This window comes from Orycteropus afer, unplaced genomic scaffold (genome assembly GCF_000298275.1).
Source record: "Orycteropus afer afer isolate SDZICR_OR568_19922 unplaced genomic scaffold, OryAfe1.0 scaffold00085, whole genome shotgun sequence".
Lineage (NCBI taxonomy): Eukaryota > Metazoa > Chordata > Mammalia > Tubulidentata > Orycteropodidae > Orycteropus > Orycteropus afer.
In genome coordinates this window covers 4663002-4687977 of record NW_006921672.1, presented here as the reverse complement: position 1 = coordinate 4687977, position 24976 = coordinate 4663002, and the positions used below count along the sequence as shown (strand labels likewise).

The following is a 24976-nucleotide window of genomic DNA, read 5'->3' as shown; positions in this document are numbered from 1 at the left end:
TCTGTTCTTGCAAACAATAAGTGCTAACAACACGAGAGCTCTTCGGAGAGGTGTATGGTGGTGAGTTTTTACAAATATCCACAGCTGGAAGGACTAAAATTTGTTTCTCTCAACATAAATACTACCGGAATCTTCCACAAACTGATTTTTGAGAAATTCTTCAAAAATCCTTTCTTCTTTCCTTTTCTGTTCCCTTCTCTTAAAACTAAATGTCCTTTTTTTTTTTTTTCCTTTTTGCTCCAGGCACCTGAAGATTTTTTCTGCTCAGTCAGATGCAGACAGGTTTCTCCGGAGTACCATGGCTGGATGTCCTCCGGGCCAGTGCCTACACTGAATCCCCACAGTCTCAAACTCGGCCAGGCCAAAGGAACACAGTGACTCAGCAACAGGGTTTTCATTAGGTTGAATAGCCCCGAGTCCCGAGCCCTTCCCTCCCCCCACTTCCCCAAGTTATTTAGTGCTGTTTTAAAAGTCTGGTGCCATGATGCGGTCTTTTTTCCCCACAACAGAGTAAAAGCTCCACAGATTGCGCTGTCTACCTGGTGGTCAGTGGCAGCAACAACGGCTGCTGCTTCTGGAAAATAAATGGAGTCTTACAACAGGCAGGATCTTAGGACTGCTTCAGGCGTTTGCGTGGGGGCCCCAGAAAAGGGCACTGTGCTGAAGCCAGAGAACGGTATGCCTCAGCCACCAAGTGGGGATGTGACACCACCATTGACTTCCACCCGGAGGTCTCCAAGACATCCGAAGCATGACTAGGAGAAATGTGGAGAGATGGGTTACAAAAGGGGTGAGCAAATAGTGGATTAAACAACTACCAAGACAGCCTAATTAACATCCCAGTGCTTGGTGTAAAGGGTGTCAATGCTAGAAACACTCAGAGAGAACCCTTAATATGCGTAAGAATTGGCTTGTTAGACAATGTGCAGACTGGTGACCGGGTTGTGGCTATTTTAACTCTGAAAAACAGGGCTTTGAGCTGCTATACTCTCAAATACAAAAGACGGAATGTTCCTCAGGCTCTTCTCTACATTGTCAATGTCCTTTATATTCACTGGTGATGCCAATAAGGAGAAAGAGCAAGGGCTCCTTAAGACAGCTCTGAGCTTCCACCTGGCTTTGTCATTTATCAGTCTGTAACCACAGAACAGATCATAGCCTAGGTCTATTTAATGATCAAAAAAGAGGGGATGGTAACTATTACTACATGGAATGGTTAACATCTAAAAAGCACCAAGCACGGGTCTAGCACACAGTGAGCCCTGTAGAGAACTAACATTCACTGGCCCCTGCCCTCCTTCTTTTGCTTCAATTGGTAAATCCTTACACAGAGTTAAGGGACATTATTCCTTGTCTTTGGGAATTTCTGAGCTGAACACTGTTCACTCATCTACATGGCAATGTCTTAGGTCTCTCTTCCTTCAAAACTGCTGTTGTGAGGGGTTTTCCAGGTCTGCTTCTCTCCCTGGGGTTTTCCCACCTTTAATACAGTAGGTTCCCCATCAGGCAAGGGTGTACAACATGCCCCACTGAGAAGACAGGTTGTTATCACACTCCATCTTGGCCCGTTCAAATTATTTCAGAAAGTAATATGGCTAAGTTGTCACTTAGGATGAAGGAACAGATCTACTGGGATAAACATTTCTTTCTCAACATGGGATTTAACAACCTCATCTACTAAATATCTCTTCTCTTTGCCCCATTCCATAATCTATTGTTAGATATATTTTACTAACTCATAAAAAACACACTTCTCTTCCCTCAGAGATCTTGACATCTTTTATTAAGCTAGTAAGTGTGAAGTAAAGATGCTATCATTTGGGGCATGTGGTGTTTTCAGGCCAGCAAGTTATAATTTTAATCAATTCAGATCACTGTGAGGAAATAAAACACTTTGCTCACCAATAGGAATGGCCCATGAAAGCAAAAACATTTTCTATCCTGTCAAGCTAAAGGGAAAAATACTTACTACCAAAAGGTTATGACACCACTTGCCTGTTTTACTCACTAATTCAAAGTCTTTCTCATTTCCTTAGCTACTGCAAATATCAGAAAAGGAAAACTTTGAAAGACGCCAACTCACTAGTTGATGAAATCCACGGCCTGAGTTTTCAACTGATCTGCACTGTGGAGGTCAGCCAGGATGAGAATCTCTGCTGCATTTTCCACTGAAAGGTTACTGCAGAGGGCATCCTCACACATGACCTTTAAACGCTCCAGGGCATACTGTAAAACAGAAGCACCACTATGGTGAGTAGAAGCAGCTCTGGACTAACCACTTTGGACACTGTTTTCAGTATACATGTGTACCATGCTATAACTGTGTGCACCACCCTATAACTGACAGCTGAGCAGAAATGCAGAGACTACAGAAGGATACTACTGCAATATAAAACATAACTGAAGTCTAGGTTAGTTTTGAATGCATACAACTAAAATAACTTGGGTAGTTGATAGTCAAATTCTAAAGCTCTTAGAGAAATATGGCAGTTATGGACAGAGCAGACTTACACCCTAAAGTTTATCCTATCCCCTGACTATGATTAAAGTCTTCATTAAACCATCACCATCTACCCTTCAATGAGGCAGTATTCTGCTTCAAGTCAACAGGAAGATTACACTTTAAACTTCCACAATCCTTTTATTCGGAGCCAGACTAGGGTGACACACAGTTCTTATTTCAACCCTTTCTACTTAAGCATTGTCACTAGCCCAGCAGGATATTCAAACTAGTCCATCAGACTGTGAAAAAGAGCCCTGTGGTGACTTTCACCAGCATCTCTGCCATTAGTTTTTCCTGAATGAGGGTCAACCAAAGGCCTCCTTTTAAATAGAAGAGGATAAATGGAGCCCTATTTTCCTGGAGTTGAGGTTAAGATTCTCAGGGTACGAGAACAAAGCAGCAGAGACCTCAATCTAGTTTCAGTTGAAAAACTTCCCATTTTCTAAGCAAAAGGTTCTGGAATGGAATGGAAAGGTCTGGGTTAATGCTGGGCACATTTGATCTAATTGATTGGTTTCAATGCAACTGTACTACTTGTTCTCTAATATGAGATTATAAATTTACTAAGGAACTTCAGGGATAAGAAAGAACAACAAAAAAGGAAGCACAAAATAAAATGTCATTAATCGGTTCACAGGAGAATGGTTTACTTTGAGGGTATCCAGTCTCCTTGTGGATCCCATCGTGAGGGCCTCAGAACTCACTGACATAGTACCTCCTCCAGGCTAAACCACAGCAATCAAACCAGGGCAGGAATTTTTATGAATTCTGGGGGAGAAGGAATATCTGTTGACACCCTGATCTCCCAGAGCCAAAAAGAAGCTTATTGGTTTTGGTGCCGCTTTAATTTTTCACATTTGAGTAACTGGAAAATAGTTTCCATGGAAAATAGGAATGACACTAGACAAGCAAGAAATTAGGTTGCCGTTTTTGTTTTAAAAGGCTGGAAAAGGTTGAGTCAATGTTCAAGTCTTTATAGAGGGCTGCACAGAATATTCTTCTTATCTTTTCTCAATACATTCTTTTAAAAGGACTTTTACTGTGAATAGCTCTGATCTCTACTGCATAATTAGACAAAAGTAGCCATTCTTATCCCTTAAGGGACAAAGTTTTTTTTCTTAATTATGTTTCTGAAAAACCTGCCTAATGGCAGTACTTACCCGAGAGATTGAAATTGTGTCTCCCAGGCCTGGCCAACGTGTTTTGTTTTGTTTTGGTCTAATTACACATGCCCCCAGGAGACCAGAAAAGCTCAGAAGAAGCTGTTCCAACCTCTTGGGTAAATTCTAGATGTTTTTGAGCTCGTTCCATGAAAGGTTTCTTACTCTGTTTTCCTAAAGCTCACAAGGAGGTGTAAAGGTAAAAATGTCTTCAAACAGCCTTGCAGCAAAGATTGTCTGATGGGAAATTTTGAATGGAATCTGAAAATGTACCCTTCAGTTACTTTTCATTCATACATTTAAAGCACTGCTATGATTCAACTGTTTCATCTTTTAAAAATGTAAGTTAACATATTATACTGTAGATAGCATCCTTGGAATGGCAATTCAGGCTGAGCCCCGCTCTCTGCACACTTGAAGGAGTCAAGAGGCAACTCGGTTCCCTGGCTTAGAAGCAAGAATGAGAACCCAGTGACACCGAAATAGGCAACTACGGCTCTACCAGAGCCAGACTGTACACTGCTGAGCCTTAATATTTTATCTAAAGGTGGGTCTTGCAGTACTATTCATCTTTATGGGATAATCTAGATGATGAGGGGCATAAATGCCTGGTACATATAAGCACAAGTAACCATTTCACTGAAAATCAGAGAGCAGATGCGGTGGAATTACTATAAACTCATGTTGATAAAAAGCAGGCATTGGGTTGTGTCTTCTACTTTTCCAGAGCTCCTCATGAATATTTTCTTACTGTCTCCACTGAAAGCAAGTTTCCTCTGGTCAGAACTGTGGTAGACTGAAAGGGTACGGAATGCTCACATGACTTAGCTGTACTAACAAAGTCTTGAAAGGGATAAAAAAGACACAGCTATCATTCCAATCGTCTTCATCACTAACATTAATTGGGTTTGTACGCCCCATCCTCTGCCATCGCTCTAAAGAGCTCATCAATAACCATAAAATCTCCACCTATCAACAGAAGTCACAGGCACTTGCCTCCGTCCACAGGGGTGGAAAGGGAGGTGAAGGGAGATCATGCCAGAGAGCAAATGGTGGGAAGGCGCTGGTGCCTTTAGGTGATTGTTTTTCCCCTCAGATGAGTACTGCAGGGGACAAGTTTTGTTTAAGGCCTTCAACATCCTTCCCTCAATCCCCAACCCCAACCCAGGAAAACTTCCACAAGGGTAATCTCCCCTTTCCCCTCCCCCCCCCACATTGTGGAAATTTCCATAGACACATGGCCTTGGAGGGAGGGCAAGCCACCAACAAACTAAGTTTCCCAAAGTGTGCTTGGGGAGCACTAATTCCCAGAGGTGATCCTTGAGAAAAAGGATTCCAGAGTTAACTAGATAGGAGAAATGTTCTCTATCATATCCTGGTTTATAAAACTCACAGTGCTCATTAATAATATGAAAGTTTCTGAGAAAGCAAAACCCCTATTTGACTTGGTTTAGTTAAATTCAGCATCTCACAAATGTTTCCCTGCGAACTAATAATAATATCTCACTGTATATTGTGCATCACTGGCGTATTTGTTTCATGTAAACACTTTATTTCCTTGATTCTCAGATCCCTATTTTTACACTTTAACAGTTCTGAAATGTCTCACAAAGTACACACTGACTGTAGCAACATCTCTTTTTTCTCCCGAAGAGCTATGAATCAACCATCTTAGAATTTTGAAGAAATAAAGTATATCTCACTAACTACTCAGGTAAAACTTGAAAATGCTAACCAGGGCACTGGGTGAAATATTACTCTATATTCTGAATTATTTAAAAAGTTTAAATGAGTTAATGACCTCAAAAACATTTTTTAAATTATAAAGCACGATCCAAATGTTAATATTATCTGAATCTTTAATTTCACTGTAGTTAAATTTGGGGGGGAAGAGAAGAGAGGTAAGTGCCCAATTTATCCTCCTTTTCTATAGTTAAGGTGACCGTGTAATTTACCATCCAAAGCAGAACACTTTTGAGAGTAAAACGGATTATACAAGTGTAAGCCAGGACTGTCCTGGCCAAACTAGGATATATGCCCATTATACCCACATACAACACAGAAGGCAAGTGGCTATGAAGCTCAAGAGGTTACACTAACCCCATGTCCTGTGAATACTTCTCAATTCTTATCTCACCTTGTCAGCAGCTGCCAGCAAATCATCAGCCATTTTGTCAAGGTTCGGAGCCTTCCCCGTATAAATGAAGCACATCATTTCCTTAAAAACTTCAGGCTCCACATCATTGATTTCAACCCGATTCTATGCCAGAAAAACTGAAAATGAGAAACATTCTAACAGAACAGAATCCCTAAACTGTTGTCATACTTTCAAAGCTCTGGTGAGGCTTAGGTCATCTGAAACCTAACATGAATGGAAAATTTCTCTTTGTCCTATTTGATTATAATAGCCTTTCTCCCATCATAGGTATCATCTTTGTTTTCTCAAATACACCAGCAAAACAACGAAAGCATTGATTTTACACCTTTCTTTTCATAAATTTTCTGAGTAGAAATGCATGTTTAATATCCTTCCCCAAAACTGTTTAGATGGACAGCCTGGGGAGTAAGTGAGTCCACTTAAACCTAGAATTCACCCAGACTACCTCTCTCTGCTCTCAGAAGGTGTCTGTTCAGGGAACTGTATTCCATTTTAATAACACACTGAGCAAAATATAATTAGGAAAATAAATCTGCAAGTCATCTGAATCTAGTCACCTGGCTAAAAAGACATGTCTCCATCCTATTACATACCTTTTTGCTCTCCTCCATTTCATGTTCAAACATGGCACTAAAAACTGGAGAACGTGCTACGAAATGAAAGGAGAACAGAAACAGTTACCACACTGAAATCTCTTGGTTCTTCCAAGTTACCATGTTATGATAAAGCAGTGTTTTTTTTTTTTTCTTCCTGCCCTATTGCTACAGGAAAGAGTCTTATCCTCAAATCAGTACCAAAAACAAAAACAAAAAAAACCTACTGCCTTCGAGTCAAATCCTACTCATAGTGACCCTTTAGAACAGAGCAGAACTGCCCTTTAGAGCTTCCAAGACTGTAAATCTTTACAGAAGCAGACTGCCTCATCTTTCTCCCCTCCATGTAGTGGCTGGTGGGTTCAAATTGCCAACCTTCTGATTAGCAGATGAATGCTTTAACCACTGCTAACCAGAGTGCCTTCAAATTACTACCAGAATTATAAAATTCCTTTCTTCTTATATTATGAATAAGTGAATAATTATAAGTTTAAAGGAAAAGCAAACACTACTTTAAAAATAATTTTCTATTAACTTAATTTCAACAATTCGTATTTCAAGCAAATTACTTAGATTATCAATGCTGAATAACAATTCTCTATCCTCTGGGTAGATTTAGGGGTTCAGATGATGGAAGGTTCTTCACAGTCTAAACAGAATGTCCTAATACCTGGGGCTTTTTCCTGGAACACTGATAACCACACTTTCTCTACCTCCAGGGACCACACCACAGGTCAAGAACTGGGCTGAGTGGCACCCACTGCCTAGATAGAGCGCATGCTTGTTTATGAAGGCTGGCTGTTCTAAGCCATGTGTTCTCAACATGGGTGATATCATGCCCAAAGGGGAGCAAAACAATCTTAGCTACTACAATGGTTTGTGATCTTCCAAAGACCAACCCTGACAAAAAAATCTTGTTCTTTAGTATTATTTATTTATTTGACTGCTAACCAGAAGGTTGGTGATTCAGACCCATTGGCCAATCTGCAGAAGGAAGACTGGGCGATCGATTTCCGTAGATTTACCTCGGAAAACTAAAGGGGGTCACTATGAGTCAGAATTGACTCGATGGCAGTGTGTTTGTTTTTTCCTTTTTTTGGGGGGGTTTTAGTATTTAAGTTCTCTCATTAGGGAGAATTTAAATTTAGTTTTTCTCCATTGGGGGATGATAATGAAAAAGGTTGAGAAACACAGCTCTAAGCCATGTCCATTCTAGTCTAAGAAATACTACAAAAAACAAGTAAGCTTAATAACCATAAAAGATAGAAAATGGTTAGAAACTCAAAATTTTTCATGTTGTCCAATAAATCAAGGGTTTGGCTGAAAGTTGAGACTACCCATCTCTACCTAAGAGTGGAGGAACAGATGGAGTATGCAGTAAGGCTTTGTGCCAAGTGGGATTTTTGGACCATAGTTTATGTCAGTTTATTTTAGGTCTGCCATTTTCTAACCATGTATTCTGGGACAAATACTTAACCCTCTAAGCCTCAATATTTTAATCTAAACCAAAAAGATATTCTCGTTTTTTTTTTTAAATTTTAAATTATTTTTTAATTGTAAAAGTTTATACAGCAGATTCATTTTCCATTCAACAGTTCATACACATTGTGTTTCATGACATTGAGTCTAATTTCCACAATGTAACAGCTTTCCTCCTACTTCCTCCCTGTGGTTACCTTTTCTCTGTGTCCTTCTTTCTTAATGTATTCCTGCCCTCTGAGCTCTCTCCCTGTGCAAGTACTGCTCTCCTGATCCTAATTCTGATTGATTTTATCTTAGAAGGGTTATAGAATATAAGGCACTAAATTAAATACAGAAATTGAAGACTGAAGGGTTAGTACTTTTAATAAAGATGGAAGGGTCCAAAGCAGCAGATATGTCTCAGGGGTTCACTGGTGATAGACAGCAGTTGATGCTATAGGAATAAATAAATAAAATTCCCAGGAAGAATATGGAGAGTGAAAAGAGTACTGAAGTAGACTCTTAGGGAAAACCCAGTGTTTAAAGGGATGGATGAAGAACAGGGAGGCCAGACATCAAAAGTAGTCAGAGAACCAGGAGAAAACCAGGAGAGAAGAGACAAGTAATACGTTAAAAGGCTGTTGTTGCTGTTAGGTGTCCTCAAGTCAGTTCTGACTCATAGCAACCCTATATGCAACAGAACAAAACACTGCCTGGTCCTGTGCCAGCCTCACCACCTTTGCTATGCTTAAGCCCATCACATTCAGCCACTGTGTCAATCCAACTCGTTGAGGGTCTTCCCCTTTTTCCCTGACCCTGTACTTTACCAAACATGATACCCTTGGATCATGGAACTTTGGGAAAGTACTTTAGTGGCATGAAGGGTGAACTGAGTATAAGTGGAAGGAAGGACGTAGACAGTGAATGTGCTAACTCAAGAAACTTTAGCTCTCAAAGAAAAAGGAGTAGCTAGAGGGTGAAGTCTAAGCCCGCTTGCAGGCTGAGGGTGAAGAGGCAGTAAGAGAGAGATGGGGAATGTGTTAGATAACAAAGGCATAATTGGTAGAAAAGGATTTCTGAGAAGGCAGGATGAGATATGAAACAGAAGCAGAACAGTCAGCTTTGGACACAAGAAGATTACCACCCCTTTTCCTGAGAACAGAGGTAAAGTGAGAAGCAAGAGGGAGTTCCTATTGAAAAGCCTCTATTTTTTCTTGAAAGTAGTAGGCAAGGTTATCTTTTAGGAGTTGGAAACAGGGGGTTAAAGGAAAGTGGTAAAGGCTTGAAATATCTATTATAGAGAAAAATAAAGAGAGCTGACTATGTATCTATAGTACATACATACAAGGTGTTCTGACAGTAGAGTGCTTAGTTAAGCCTATTGTTGTTGTTGTTATTTGCCATCGAGTCGGCCCCGACTCACAGAGACCCCTCCTTGGGTTTCCGAGGCAGTATCACTATGGAAGTAGGAATGCCCAACTTTCCTTCCAAGGAGTGGCTGGTGGGTTTGAACCGCCAGCCTTCTGGTTAGCAGTCAAGTGTCTTAGGCACTATGCTACCAGAGCTCCTTAGTTAAGCCTAGAGACACTAATCTAGAGAGTTAATGACAAACTTTAGCATTTAGCAATGCCTGGTTGAGAAAGGAACAGGAAGATGGTTAGAGAGTGCCAGATTGGGGTTTTGCCAGGTATATATTTCAGAATTACAGAGCTGAGCGTCTTCATAAGAAATCTGTTGCCCCAAAGGTAGTCTCCTCTTAGTCTTATGGACAGTTTGTGGCTGACTGCTGTCCTTCCTCCTAGCTGAGGTAAAGCTGACCCTCCCTTATTAGTTCGCTCCTTGGTATCAGTCTTTCTGGTCTTAAAGACTGAGGGCAAATCAGAGCAAAACCTGATGCTCCTCCAATTCAGTGGCTATATTTCTCATTCTTCAAAGTGTGTTTGTATTAAAGAGAACCAAGTTGTCCAGGGCTGAGGACTTAGCTTGGTGGGCTAGTCTGTGTTTGGACTCCTCTACATTTATATCCTAACCCCCTGTCTGGGGTCTGGCATATGTGTCCTGATTCCTGCTCCTGACCAGTGTTTTGACATGTACTCTCCAGGTGCAAAGGCATTTGATACCACACCATCACCTATTCTGTGAAAATGGCAGTCTAGTCCACTACAGAGAGGGAAAACGAAACTAACATTTTTATGGAGATCAGCCTTTTCTGATTAAAAGAACTAATGTTGCTGTTTTTTGTAGATGAGTTCAAAAGGTAGTTATATAGCCACTTGGTTTTTCCTTGTTCCACCAAAATTAAAGCACCCCATGAATAAATACCAACCTGCTAAGATAGCTTTGTGAGCCTGGAATTCCTGGCCAGCCACACACAAACAACAGTCTGTGAACCGGGAATTCTCCCAGAGTCCTCCTAATTCATCAGCCAACCGGCATTCAGGGACTTTCACCATATTCATGGTATTCTGGCCAGAAATGTTGACAGAGTCTTGCACCACACTCACCTGTGGAAGATAAGGAAACACAGACCAATGGTTTTGTTACTGGGAATTTTCTTTCAGGCAGGAAGAAAGATAAAAGGATTTCTACTTGACTTTTACCTCTTTGCTGTAGAATCACCTCCACAAAGAAAGGCTTATCCTCTGGATTGAGACATTTCCAATCTATCTATCACACAATCACTTATTCGATTCTATCTCAGGCCCTGGGGAGTAAGTCCCCTACAAAACTCCTTTTCCTCTAGCTTCTAACAGGCTCTACCTCCCCTGCCCTGTAAACCAGGGCAAAGAAGCCCGAAGGAAAAAACTAATAGAAACAAATTGTAAACTTCAAGTATTTATCTTATTCTGCCTTAAGCAAAAGGTTAAAGACAGAGAAATCCTAAAGAAACTACCATTTAAATGAAAGTTTCTAGGGAAAAGACTAATAACTTAAGCCTAAAAGTGCTTTGCTTATTTCAGTGAGATTTGGAACATGAAAATAAAGTCATTGCTATAGGGTCTAGTAAATAACTGGCTTCCTCAGAACTGTTAGTTTAATGAACATGACACTACAGATCTGCTACCAGTCAGGACTGTGCTTGGAAGATCTTTACAGCACTTCTGTTCAGGCACTTATGACAATGACATACAAGATGGCTGGCTGCAGCTAGACATGCACCTGTAGCTTTAGAAAAGAGTGAGGATGACAGATTTATACAGGTATCTAACCTTCTACTATGGCTTCAGCAGCATCATGTTTGAACCTAGTGAATGAACTCTTCAGAGTAGATAAAACAAAAGTAACTTGGGGATGGGTCAGTGAAACTCAGATAAATTGGCTAGGATACCAGACACAAGGATTTAAAAATCATATACCATCACAGTAAACTGAAATGGACTAGTAACGGCCATTTTGAATCTAACAATCACATGGTCTACTATGTGAAGAATGACAAATTGAAGAGAAATGGCATTGCATTCATTGTCAAAAAGAATATTTCAAGATCTACCTTGAAGTACAATGCTGTCAGTGATAGGATAATATCCATAGGCATATACAAGGAAGACCAGTTAATACTACTATTCGAATTTATGCCCCAACCCTCTAAAGTCAAAGACAAAGAAATTGAAGATTTTCACCAACTTCTGCAGTCTGAAATTGACCAACAGGCAACTAAGATATATTGATAATTACTAGTGATCAGAATATGCAGTTGGAAATAAAGAAGGATCAGAAGTTGGAAAATATGGCCTTGGCAATAGAAATGAGGCCAGAGATTGCATGACAGAATTTTGGATGACCAATGACCTATTCAATGCAAATATCTTCTTTCAACAATATAAATGTTGTGTTTTATTGACTATATAAAGGCATTCAATGTGGACTGTGTCAGATGTAATACACATGAATCAAACTGACATCTGTGGAGACAATGGAGAAGAGCTCAATATCATCAGTCAGAACAACGCCAGATACTGACTATGAAACAGACCATCAATTAATCATATGCAAGTTTAAGGTGAAGCTGAAGAAAATGAGAAAGCCAGTCCATAAGAGCCAAAATATGACCTTTAGTATATCCCACCTAAATTTAGAGACCATCTCAAGAACAGATTTGATGCACTGAACACTAATGACCAAAGACAAGACAAATTGTGGGATGATATAACGGACATAATATATGAAGAAATAAAAGTTTATTAAAAAGACAGGAAAGGAACAAAAGACCAAAATAGGTGTCAGAAGAGACTCTGAAACTTGCTCTAGAATGGAACATAGCTAAAGTGAATGGAAGAAATGATGAAGTAGAAGAGCTCAACAGAAGATTTCAAAGGATGGCTTGAGAAAACAAAGCAAGTATTATAATGAAATGTGCAAAGTCCTGGAGTTAGAAAACCAAAAGGAAAGAACACATTCGGCATTCTCAAGCTGAAAGAACTGAAAAAAAAACAAAACAAAAGTAAGTTTTGAGTTGCAATATTGAAGGCTTCTGTGGGCAAAATACTGAATGATGCAGAAAGCGTCATAAGAAGATGGAAGGAATACACAGAGGCACTATATCAAAAAGAATGAGTTGATATTCAACCATTTCAGGAGATAGCATATGGTCAAGAATTGATGATATTGAAGAAGTTCAAGCTGCAATGAAGGAATTAGCCAAAAAAAAAAAAAAAAACAACCAAACAAACAAAAAATACCAAGGCTCCAGGAATACCCACTGAAATGTTTCAACAAATGGATGTAATGCTGGAAGCCCTCACTTATGCCAAGAAATCTGGAAAATAGCTACCGGGCAAACTGACTAGAAGAGATCCATATTTGTGCCCATTCCCAAGAAAGGTGATCCAACAGATTGTAGAAATTATCAAAACATATCATTAATATCACATGCAAGTAAAAGAATTCAAAAATGGTTGCAGCAGTTCTTGACAGGGAACTGCCAGAAATTCGAGGCTGATTCAAAAAGGACACGGAGCGAGGGAGATCACTGCTGATGTCAGTTGGATCTTGGCTGAAAGCAGAGACTATCAGAAAGATGTTTACCTGTGTTTTACTGACTATATAAAGGCATTCAACTGTGTAGATCATAACAAATTATAGATAACAGTGTGAAGAATGGGAATTCTAAAACACTTAATTGTGCTCATGAGGAATCTGTACACAGACCAAGAGGCAGTCATTTAAACAAAATGGGATACTGCATGTTTGAAAATCAGGGAAGGTGTGTGTCAGGGTTTCATCCTTTCACCATATTTATTCCATCTGTATCTGAGCAAATAATTTGATCTGAGAAGATGGACTACATGAAGAAGAAATCAGCATCAGGACTGAAGGAAGACGCATTACCAACCTGAGATGCAGATAATACAATACTGCTTGCTGAAACTGAAGAAGACTCTAAGCACTTACTGATGAAGATTAAAGACTGCAGCTTTCAGTATGGATTACACCTTAACATAAAGAAAACGATAATCCTCACAACTGGACCAACAAGCAACATCACAATAAATGGAGAAAAGATTGACGTTATCAAGGATTTCATTTTACTTGGATCCACAATCAACACCCATGAATGCAGCAATCAAGAAATCAAATGACATATTGCATAGGGCTAACCTGCTACAAAAGATCTCTCACTTGTTAAAGAGCAAAGATGTCACTTTGAAGATTAAAGTGCACCTGACCCAAGCCATGGTATTTTCAACAGTCCCATATGCATGTGAAAGTTGGACAGTGAATAAGGAAGACCACAGAACTGATGCATTTGCATTGTGGTGCTGGCAAAGAATACTGAAAATACCATGGGCTGCCCGAAGAACGAATACATCTACCTTGAAAGAAGTACAGCTAGAATTCTCCTGAGAGGCGAGAATGGCCAGACTTTGTCTCTTGTACTTTGGCGATGTATCAGAAGGGTCAGTCCCTGGAGAAGGCTATCATGCTTGGTAAAGTAGAGGGTCAGTAAGAAAGCGAAGGAACCTCTCAGTGAGAGGGACTGACACAGTGGCTGCAATGACGGGCTCAACTATGGCAACAATTTTGAGGATGGCACAGGACCAGGCGGTGTTTCACTCTGTTGTACATGGGGTCGCTACGAGTTGGAACTGAATCGACAGAAACTAACAACCCGACTCAGCAACCCTTCCTTGGGGTTCCGAGCAGTATCTCTACGGAAGTAGATTGCTCAATCTTTCTTCCAAAGAGTGGCTGGTGGATTTGACCCGCCAGCCTTCTGGTTAGCAGTCAAATGCCTTAGGCACTATGCCACCAAAGCTCACCACATTAGGTTAAAGGTATTTAAATCAAAGTAGAATTTATAAACTTTGAGAATCAGCTCCCTACTCCTGCTATTTCTAAGAGTTCAATGAGAATGCCAGCTCAGAGACATTCTAAATAACCCACATTTCTTTTAACCTTCAAGATGCAAGTCATCTCTTAAATGTAGTCATAAACCCACAGGCAAAGTTAACACTCCATCCAATAACCAGAGTTCTTTCTATGTAGGAGTGAGATATTTACCATCAGGTCAGGAAATTTATTCATTTGTTTTAAACTAGCCATTATGATCTTGACCAATGAAACAGCCAAAGTAATCAATTATGAATGTGCCTAGAATTGACAGCACATTTATCAGAACCAGGTAACAGCAGTGACAAACCAGGACCCAGCACAAACTACTCCAGAGAGAGCCCCGTCTGTCCCATGTAAGACCTCTAATTTGGTTCGACCACTTTCTTACTCTCTTTGACATAATATTAACACCAAAGGTAGAAATTGCCTGTTTCCAATTATAACTTCAAAATACTGATTTAAAAAAAGGAAATGGAAAAGACCAGTTAAATCCAGCTTCCTCATAGGGAAAGGCAGGAATCTCCGGGGATGGACAATGAAGGGAATGGAGAATGCTTTTGGCATTGGGTTCTAGCCTGAATTAGGTTGACAGGAGCCCAAAGTCATTAACGCACTTGATGGCAATTTAGGAGACTGGATAAAATGAATTGGCAAAAGCTGGATTTCACATAATCAAACTATGGTTACCCCTCTGCTGGTTAGAAGCATGCTTGGTACTGAGTAAGGCCTGAAGACTATGCTTCCCCTCACTGGAGCAATTCCTCTCCCTAGACAGACAGGAACACAGCAGGAAGGAGAATGTACCTTTGCTGTCTGAGCCAGGCTTGTTCTGTAGATATATAGATGCCTGAAGTCTCCAGAGCTCTGAATGTCTGGCACCTCTTACCAACATTAAATACGCTTAATTAAAAATAAATTTTAAATGGCATGCACAAATGAGTCTTCAGAGCCCAAACTTTTAACTCAGAAAGGGATTGTTTTCCTCTGCAAATGATGCCAAAATGAGACCGTTTTGAGAAAAACTAAAGATATTTTTTTAATGCCTGTAAAGCTGACTATGGAGACTCATTCAGACTTGAAGCTGTGAAGATGACGTGACTGTGACATTTATGTCATCTTATAAACGACTGCGTGAAAATGTCTCAGGAAGGCTTTCTAACCCCTTGAATTTCAAAGTTGTAAGAGGGCTTGACTTTTAAAGTCAATTCCTTTCCTTAAAAAAGAAAATCTCATTAAAGGCTGAAGATTATACTAATTCTTGTACGTTTTTTCTAAACATTGTCAATGTAAAAACAATGGAAATATATGTATGTCTTAGCGCCTACATAATTAAACCAATCAAGAAACAAACTCTGCATACAGGTTATATATATTTCTAATAGCAAAAACCTAGCAAAACCACAAATGTTCATCAGCAAGAGAATGAATAAATAAATAGTGTACAGTCACACAACTGATTAATATACAACACTAAAAATGAATGAACTATAGTTATGTCCAGAACATAAAATTTTAGAAACAATGTAAAAAAAGTCCCAGATGATTATATACATACACACATACATGACACTGATTTTATAAAGCTCAAAACCAAGCAAACCTAAAGAACATGTTTAGGCATACAAATAATAAACAAGGGAATGTTAGCATAAAATTCAAAACAGCTATTTATCATTCTCTGAGTGGGGAGCCAACAGGTCTGAGATAGGGAGGGAGCAAGCATATAGGTTTGTTGCAAGCTTTTGGTGATGGGTTCTTTTTCTAGAGTTGTTTGGTAAGTTTACTACATTATCTGCTTTTATGTAACCATAATGTTACATATTAAATTACCATATATATAGGTCAATAAAAAATACTGACATTTTCATACAGTTCAACCTATATATCCAATACTCCAAATTTAAAAAAAAGGAAAATATGAATAGACTGACTTACTTAAAATTTGGTAAAAATACATATCCCCAGGCTACAAAGGGATATTCTGTTTGAGGAGGGAAGAGATGTTTTAAGAGTTAACTAGCATCTAAGAAATAGGATATTTCCCAGAGTTCAATTTTAATTGCAACATCACAAAGAGGCCCTGGAATCTTCTACCTGTCAAAGGCATATACAGTGAAGGTTGAAGGTGGACTACAGTGCATCTTCATCATGAGGACAAGCTTGCCTCATATAAATACTTGGAGAGAAGGGTTAATCTAAGTTGAAACATTTCATGAAGATCTTCTGTGTTCAAGTTATTAGAGACAAAATTAAAAGTGTACTTTAACCATGCCTATTTTTACCCCTCTTCCATTACTACAGTAAATGTTCTCTGTCAAGAAAACGTGGTAGTGCCTAGGCTTCCTTGGGTGAATAGCAGGCAGCTCCACTTAGTGTAACACAGCAGACAGAGATGGAAAGTGAAGAGTCAACAAGGCCTTGACACTCACTTGCTACACAATGTTAGAAAGAATTACCTGACCTCCCTAGGCACTGCTTCTCTCTTCTGTAACAGGAAGGCAACAGTATTAACCTAGCTCAAAAGATTGTGGCAAGGGACAATTCAGAGAATGCTTGCAAAATGCCTCCAAATAAGTTAACCGAGCAGTATCAATTTGGAAGAACTGTCACATTTCCTAATAGACAAAAACATTGCCATTTTATCACTGAGGACTGAAAGCAAATCCAGTGTACCACATTATAAAGAAAACCACCCCTTTGGAGGGAGGACAAAACTCAAAATCATTTGGAGGGAAAAAAAGGGGGGGGGTCCAGGTTTGCTGGTCTGATAGAGCCTGGTGGAACCACTGAGACTATGGCCCATAGCTGCCCTTCAGGTCTGGAATTGAACCCATGCCTGTGGCTTCCAGCCAAACAATAGACAGGCATATGAGTTGAACATTTACCTGAGGTAGATACACTCCTTGGAGAGAACAATCATGGGAGAAAGAAGGGCTGTTTATGCACAGGGAGACAGCTCAGGGGGCAGGAGTGCATGGAGGAGGGATGGACACAGGGAAGAGGTAACTATCGGGAGGAAGTAGGAGGGGAGATGTTGCATTGTGGCAAATTGTGGTCAATGTCATGAGACAAAGTGTATGTGAACGCTGTATGGAATGTGTATTTATTTGCTCTGTAAATTTCCACCCAAATCACAATAAAAAAAAAAAAAAAAGATGAAAAAAAAAAAAAAAATTGACCACCCCTTTGGCATTTTCAGAATTTGCAATCTAATTTCATTTAAACATTCATTAACAGCAATATACTGAAATAATGCCCAAATACACAATTGTGTGATTCTTACCCTTTCACCTTAACATTCCCTCATGTGGCCTTTGGAACAGCAAAAACAAAAAACAACCCAATCCTATTCTTATTGCATGAGGATAGGACAGAAGTACCTGAGCCAAAGGCTAAGTGAGGGATAGAGTAAGTGAGGGTCTGATATTCACAACCCAAATTGGTATGTGGATATCAACTTCAAAAAGCCTCTAAATAACAGGAAAAAACTAATTAAGCCAACAACAATACAGTATAAGTATGAATTAAAATAAATATTTATAAATATCTCATTGATAGAAGGGAAACAACAGGTCAAAGGGATAGAATTTGGAACAAAGGACGATCTAGCTGAAAAGCACTAAGAACTCAGATGATCTGCAGACTTTTTTAAAACCCCACACATCCAATACACACCCCCACGCAACCGTCTTGCCACGCTGAATGCTACTAAGTCCACAGAGAGCCTTGGAACAGAAATGAGTCTCACTAGGCACAAGCCCAAGTATCAGAAGCAACACTCAGCACCTGTGGCCAACAAAGAAGTGTGAGAGGAACAGATGGCACACCTGGTTCGATGGTAAAAAACCGATGGCATCAGCAGAACCCAGCAGACGTTTCCCTGTTCAACATCTCCTCATTTCCAAAGTGTCATCTCACTTCCCTTCTAAGTCAGTAAGGCAAATCTAAATTTAACCACAGGACTTCTCCTGAGAGAATTTCATATGGGGAAGCGGAGGCAGAGAGAACTGGGAACTCGGCCTTGGACTTAACCACAGGATAAGAGATTGCCAAGTGACAGGCAGGCCGATTGGTTTCCAAATCAAGAATGTCAATTCAGGGGTTGTAGCAGCTGGAATAGATTTAGAAGGGAGCATATGAGAAAAAGCTGGACTCACTGAGGATGCAAAAACGTTGCAATAAAGGTTATGGCATTGCCTAAAACACCAAATGCAAAAAAGGAGGATAGGAACAATATCTAGAGGAGAGTTCCTTCAGAGAACATTCTCAAGAGAGACTTTCATTTCCAACAGAAATGAGCATTTTCCACATTTTTTAAGTTTTTCTGAAATATAAGTCTCTATGATAGTTATAGGCTCACTGTGAGTCAGAATCAACTTGACAGAAATAGGTTTGGTTTATGATAGTTAATATTAAAACTGATAGTCTGTGTCAATTTATATTAATTAACAGCTAACCTTCACACTAAACCACCTAATTGCTCCCAATTCTTCACTTGGGCAGCTGAACATGACTTGTGACCAGCTGGACTTCATATGGAATTCAAATTTCAAGTTCATCACATCTAAAACAACTGCAACATTTAGATAGAGATGCTCTCACTCTAGTATTTCCTTCTTCTACTTGGCATTTAAAAAGGAAGCTATTACGCAAATCATATTTAATGTATTCAGTATGCTGTTTTAATAAACCATGCCTCCAAAGTTTTCTAATCATCAGCTACTATTCTGTTGAAATACTCAATGAGCTGTGACTTGGAAAAGAAGCCAGCTACTGCTGGCTAGGCTTCCTCTGGGGAAGAGCAAGATTCTGAAGACACACCTTTCCCCGCTGCCCAGGGAATGATATGCCTTTGAAACTGTCATTAACTCATTGTGTCAGCATACTACTTCACCAAGCATGCTCTTCACTGGTAGCTGGGAAACTTGCCTGCACTCTCTCCCATGAAAGTTCAGTGGTTAATCTCACCAAGTGGGGCTGTTCAGAAACTGGATCCCCAACAATATGATGTACAAGGAACACCAATGTCTCAACTGGCTAGATGTTTTATTCATTAATGATTCTGTGAGCTTATGAGTATTTATAAATGTATTGATAACAACATGAAATTACTAATTAACATAGACTCATTAAAGAAACTACTTTCCAATTCACCATCAGTTTGGAAATTTTACTTCAGGGCTTCTCCTGTGTACCTGGGAAAGACTCTTAGGTCCTTGGTGAGAGGAGGACTTTCCAAGCTGACCACAGCTGACTCCTCTAATTAACTATAGGTTATAAAGCTTGGCACACCCTTGACTCTTAAAAAAAAATGATTCTCATTTTCCTATTTCTCAATTACTCCAGCATGAGAAATTGTTGGCACTCAATTTCAGGTAAGTGTTATCTAATTCAAAAAGGAGAAGAGGAAAGTGACCCACAGTCAAATACACTTGGATTTCACACTAAAGGAAGAGCCAGAAAATTTAAGAAACAAGTATACCTATCTAGTGTATTCTCTTCAGCTGGAGGTAACAGTCCTTATAAATGCTATCTGAAAACATCCAAAGTGAAAAGCCAGAATCCCGACCCAAGCAAAACAACACTCATACATACTAAGATAGCACAGAATATTTGTTTTTAATAACAGTCACAATTAGAAAGCTGAGATGTCCAACAGCCTTGAAATCACGAGGCAGTTTTCAATCAGTCACATACATAACGTTTGTGCAGCACAACCCCATTAGGGAATTCTTTTCGTTCTCTATCCATAATACAATTAAATCTACCAATGTCCATCAGGACTGGGAACTGCAAATCTCACAGCAGGGTAAAAGGACTCACCTCACAGAAGAGGGTAAGCTTGTCATCAGGGAGAAGCCCGTTGGCCTCATCCAAGAGAAAATCTCTACGGATGAATTTTTTGAATCCCCAGTCCTTGCCTTGCACAAATCTATATGCCCGTTGACTCTCTGGGGTGAAAAAAGAAAGTCATATTTAGGGCTACTCAAAAATCAGATGAAATCCACAACTTGTCAGTGTATGAAGTTGCTGGATATAAAAAGTAAAGAGCCAAACAGAACGGAGAACATTTACCCATAGCTTTGGTTTCTTCTCCCTTGGCATTCAAGATGGAGAATTTGAATTTTGCCCGAACTTCACTCTTTGGACAGCTGACCAGTAACAAGTAAAGTGACAGGTAATCTTTGCTTTCTTCATCTAGTCCTTTTGGGTTTACTCGCAAACACCTGCCCAAAATAGGTAAGAGGGGGAAAAAAATGGTATTGAAAGCATCCTGTTTTATAGGCTTATGAAGTGCTAGGACGGAATGACAGGACAGAACTGGAACACCAGAATCACTAGAGGGAGGTGCTTTTTTAAATCCCCGTCTCCATATCAGCAGATTCTGATTCAGTAAAATGATACTTGCCAACCACTTTTTGAGTTACCCTTTAAAAAGTAAACAACAAAAATAAAGGGGTATTATAGAATCTCTTAAATTTCTTCCTTGAATATCTTTCTCTTTTCCTTATACTCTCCCAAACCACTCACTTCTTTTTCCCTTAAAATATTTTAAAATTCTATCTAGCCTTGCTCTGTGAAGGTAGCCCTAATTTTGTTGGAACTAGGGAGAAATCATGTGGGGAAAAAAATGTCTCATGTGAGCCTCAGAGGCAGCAGACACAGGGAAACACCTATGACACAAAGCAAAGTTCTAAGCTAGGCTTCTAAATAAGGTTAGAGATGCCACTCCGTTACTGATGAATCAAAACAAAACTCAGCATTAGTGTAAGTTCATTAACTGAACTGTATGTGGCTGAGACACTGCTTTTCACCATCTATACATAGACCATATGTAGCCTTAGGCCTTGCCGGAGTTGCAGCACCTCTCTCAAACAGGTGGCTCAATCCCATGCCTCTCTAGAGAGTGCGTAAGACTCAAAGATCACTACACCCTATGCGAAGGGTGTAGACTTAAATAAATAAAATACACTTAATATACACAGTCAGTAAATACTAAATGAATAAATAAATCACTCTTCAGTGGGTTATCAAAGGTCAAAAACTGGTAGTTTGTAGGATTTTTGGTCTTTGCAGTGGGCACATAGTTGTCTCCTTAACAGCTCCTCCTCCTGAAGAAGATATATGGTTTGGATGAGATTGACTCTCACCCTCAGACCACATTCCCCTTGTCACAAGGATTATTAGTTCAGGGAACCCAGGCCTACCAATCAGTGCATGTATGACATATCTTTGGCCAAAGAACTAGTTCAGAGGAAGCTCAAACACAGGCTTTTGTTGGATGGCAGTGTTTATGCCTATTGCTACTGCCAGCCGTCCTTTACAAGGGAAAAAAAACTTGACACAGCCAATAGTATAAAGAGAGGGGCAGAGTAGAGACACACAGGGTCCTTGATCTAACCACTGACTTGTTGGGTCAAATTACCTTCAAAACCCATCCTATACCCTGGTGATCCCAGTTAATATAAGCAAATAAATATCTTTTGTCGTTGTTTTTAAGGGGAAAAAGAGAGAGAGAGAAGACTATTTGAAAAACAAGAGTTCACATTAAAATATAGGTTTCCTTTTGGAAATAGAGAGTGGTAATGGCTACACAACATGGTAAATGTAATGTTAACAAACTGATTACAATGGCAAGCGTTTGGTTATGTATGTTTTGCTACAATTTTGAAAAAGGAGGAAAAAAAACACCCAATTTCTTGCTTTTCTTGAAAAGTCAGAAAACTGGACAAGGGTCAGGCCATATTCATGTGTGCCTATAACCAGCTGGAGCTGAGTAGCCACCACGCCCTTCAGAGGAACATGCACTAGCCAGTTTGCCAAGAATCACCTCTCACACCATGTGCAGGTATCACTTACAACACTGGCTCTCTTCACTCATTTATATTACCCCACAGCCTGGTGGCGTAGTGCCTAAACCATTTGACTGCTAACCAGAAGGCTGGCAGTTCAAATCCAACAGCCACTCCATGGAAGGAAGACTGGGCAATCTACTTCCGTAGAGATACCACCTCAGAAACCCGAGGAGGGGTTGCTGTGAGTCACAATCGACTTGAAGGCAGTGAGTTCTTAGCTTTTTTTTAATAGCTATTTAAGTTTGCTGATCCCTGATGTATCTGTTTAACAAATATTTATTGAGTGCCTAATATGTGTCAGGGACCTCTGGTGGTATAGTGCCTAAGGCATTTATTTGACTGCCAACCAGAAGGCTGACAGTTCACACCCACCAGTCACTCCTCGGAAGGAAGACTGGGCAATCTACTTCTGTAGAGATACCACCTCGGAAACCCAGGGAGGGGATGCTATGAGTCGGATTCGACTCAATGGCAGTGAGTTCCCCCCCCCCAATATGTGTCAGACACTGTTCTAGGCACTGAGGAATATAGTAAGAACAAAACAAAGTCCCTGCCTTCAAAGAGATTACATTCTAGTCAATGTTTGTAATAGCAAGAAAACAGGCAACTTTTTGAAAAATGTTCACAGCTAGATGTATTCTTCCTCACCATTTCAGTTTATCATTGGCTCCTGATGAAAAGGTTGAACTTTTAATGACTTCACCCATTTCCTCCCGGCAAAAGCTAAAGTTATTGATGGTCCACATGTAGGAGAATTTCACTACCTTGATCTGTTAACAGAAAACCAGGAAGCAATTAAATAGGAAGCAGACAATCTAAAAAAATAGGCTGAAGATCAGGCAATCATTCTCCCTCCCTCCCTCTGCATGACTCCCCATAGGAAGAGAGCAAGATGCTCAGCCATTTCTTGCTTCAGGTTCCTTCATCCATGCTAAGAAATCTCATGCTGACCAACTGCTTTCATAACTTTATCAAGTTCTCAAAACACTGGATGGAAAGTGAGAAAAACATGGACAGAGCTGGGAAAATAAATAATAAAACCATACCTCAAATTAGCCTCTTTGCTCAGTGCAGTGTTTGACAATTGAGATGTTAATGTCACTGCCTAGGGCTGTAAATCTCAAATTTGGTTTTCCCTGGACCTGTCCAATAGAAGACCCTTAGAACCAGGCTTCAAACTGGTTTAAATCAGGTCAGTCATGGCTGACAAAGTGACACTGGAACAGACCTGAATTTTTAAAATGTTGGTGATCCAGAACGGTAACATGAATGGGAAAAATTATGGGTTGAACCCTAGAACGGGAGACTCTGAAGAGGCATAGGAGAGCTTTCAGGAGCCCGATGCAAAAGTTTGGATTACTGGCAAGACTGCGGAGAGCAGTATACATTCAAAATTCCATCTCTGAGCAGGGCACTGCTGTTTCCGACTGTTCAAAATCTAACAAGGAAGAGATCTGGTTGCTATGCCCAGTGTACACTACCCGTGTTGTCTAAGAAGGAGATTAAGGCTTCAACCTATAATTTTTCCTGTTCAGTTATCATTCCAGTTCATCCAAATTTTAAACATTCGGATCAATTCCAGTTTTGTTTCCTCGGCCATGACTGAACTGAGAAGAACCAGTTTGAAGCCCTCTTAGAACACATTTCCATCATGGGATATAGGCTGCTACAGATTCCCTCTTTCAACCTCCACTGAAAAACAACAGCCTAAAAGTACCTTATTTATCTGCTATTTAGTAGCTACATACCAAAGAAAGCAGGAAACCCAATGCAGAAAAGAAATTCGTATTCCTGTTGTCCACCAAATCCTTCCAAGATCAAGATTTACAAGGTTAGAACATGAACCTACCTGTGTGTAGCACCAGCTCTCAGCTACAGGGCCACTCGACATTTCTGCCGGAGGTGGAGGACTTGGAACCCTTGACATCGCCAGTTTGAAGGTTACGCGAGATTTCCAAAGTCAGGGGGCAAAGATATCTGTTTTCACCCTGGTCAGAAGCAAGAGGATTTTATTAGGTTGATGGTACTTTAACTTACTATTTCTGTTTGGTCTTCCTTTATCTCTGGTTCTACCTTTATCATTCAAATGGCCCCTTACCATTCAAGTCCCAAACTTAAATTTTACCTCAGAGAAATCCATTTACTTAATCTAGTATCTCCTAGTCACAATTTTATCATCCTATTTTTATCCTCTGCACAATAGTTAATATTATTTTAACCAAAGAAATTTACCCAAAAGGAATGTAAATTACATCTGGAAAAGGTTACCTGAAAAGGAAATAGCAAAGGTAACACAAGCACCCTTGCCACTGGCTTCCTTCCCCTTAGGGCACAAACACTCCACTCTTAAAGGACAATGACCTTGTCATTTCTCTAGCTACTATCTTCTAATCCAAAAAACCAAACCAAACCTGCTGCTATGGAGTCAATTCCAACTCATAGTGACCTTATAACTCACAGTAGAACTGCCCCATAGGGTTTCCAAGGCTGTAAATCTTTATGGAAGCAAATCACCACATCTTTCTCCTGAGGAACGGCTAGTGAGCTCTAACCTGCTGACCTTTTGGTTAGCAGCTGAACATTAACCACTGCTCCATGAGCGGTCCTTTCTTCTGTACTTCTCTGTAAAAGTTATGAAGAATGCATTCCCCTTGCAAACAGGAACCAGACAAGGATGCCCTCTATCACTACTTCTATTTAACACTGTATTGGAAGTCTTAGCCAGGGCAGTAAGGCAAGAAAGAGAAATAAAAGGCATCCAAATTAGCAAAGAAGAAATAAAGCTATCTCTATGTGCAGATGATATTATCCTATACATACAAAACCCAAGAGACTCAGCAAGAAAACTACTGGAACTAACAAAAAGGTTCAGCAAAGTGGCAGGATACAAGATCAACATATAAAAATCAGTT

General features: G+C 39.9%; 1 protein-coding gene across 1 annotated transcript; it reads right to left on the bottom strand.

Moving 5' to 3' along the window:
• Nucleotides 1-610: 610 nt before the first annotated feature.
• Nucleotides 611-23991, bottom strand: LOC103197907 (speckle type BTB/POZ protein). The gene is made up of 9 exons (XM_007941936.2): nucleotides 23914-23991; nucleotides 22713-22834; nucleotides 20284-20435; nucleotides 20032-20159; nucleotides 10202-10379; nucleotides 6415-6470; nucleotides 5801-5923; nucleotides 2084-2226; nucleotides 611-755 (listed from the first exon to the last, which is right to left on the bottom strand). Exons 1-9 carry the CDS (start codon nucleotides 23989-23991, stop codon nucleotides 611-613), a joined length of 1125 nt encoding a protein of 374 aa, XP_007940127.1.
• Between the last annotated feature and the right edge of the window lie 985 nt (nucleotides 23992-24976).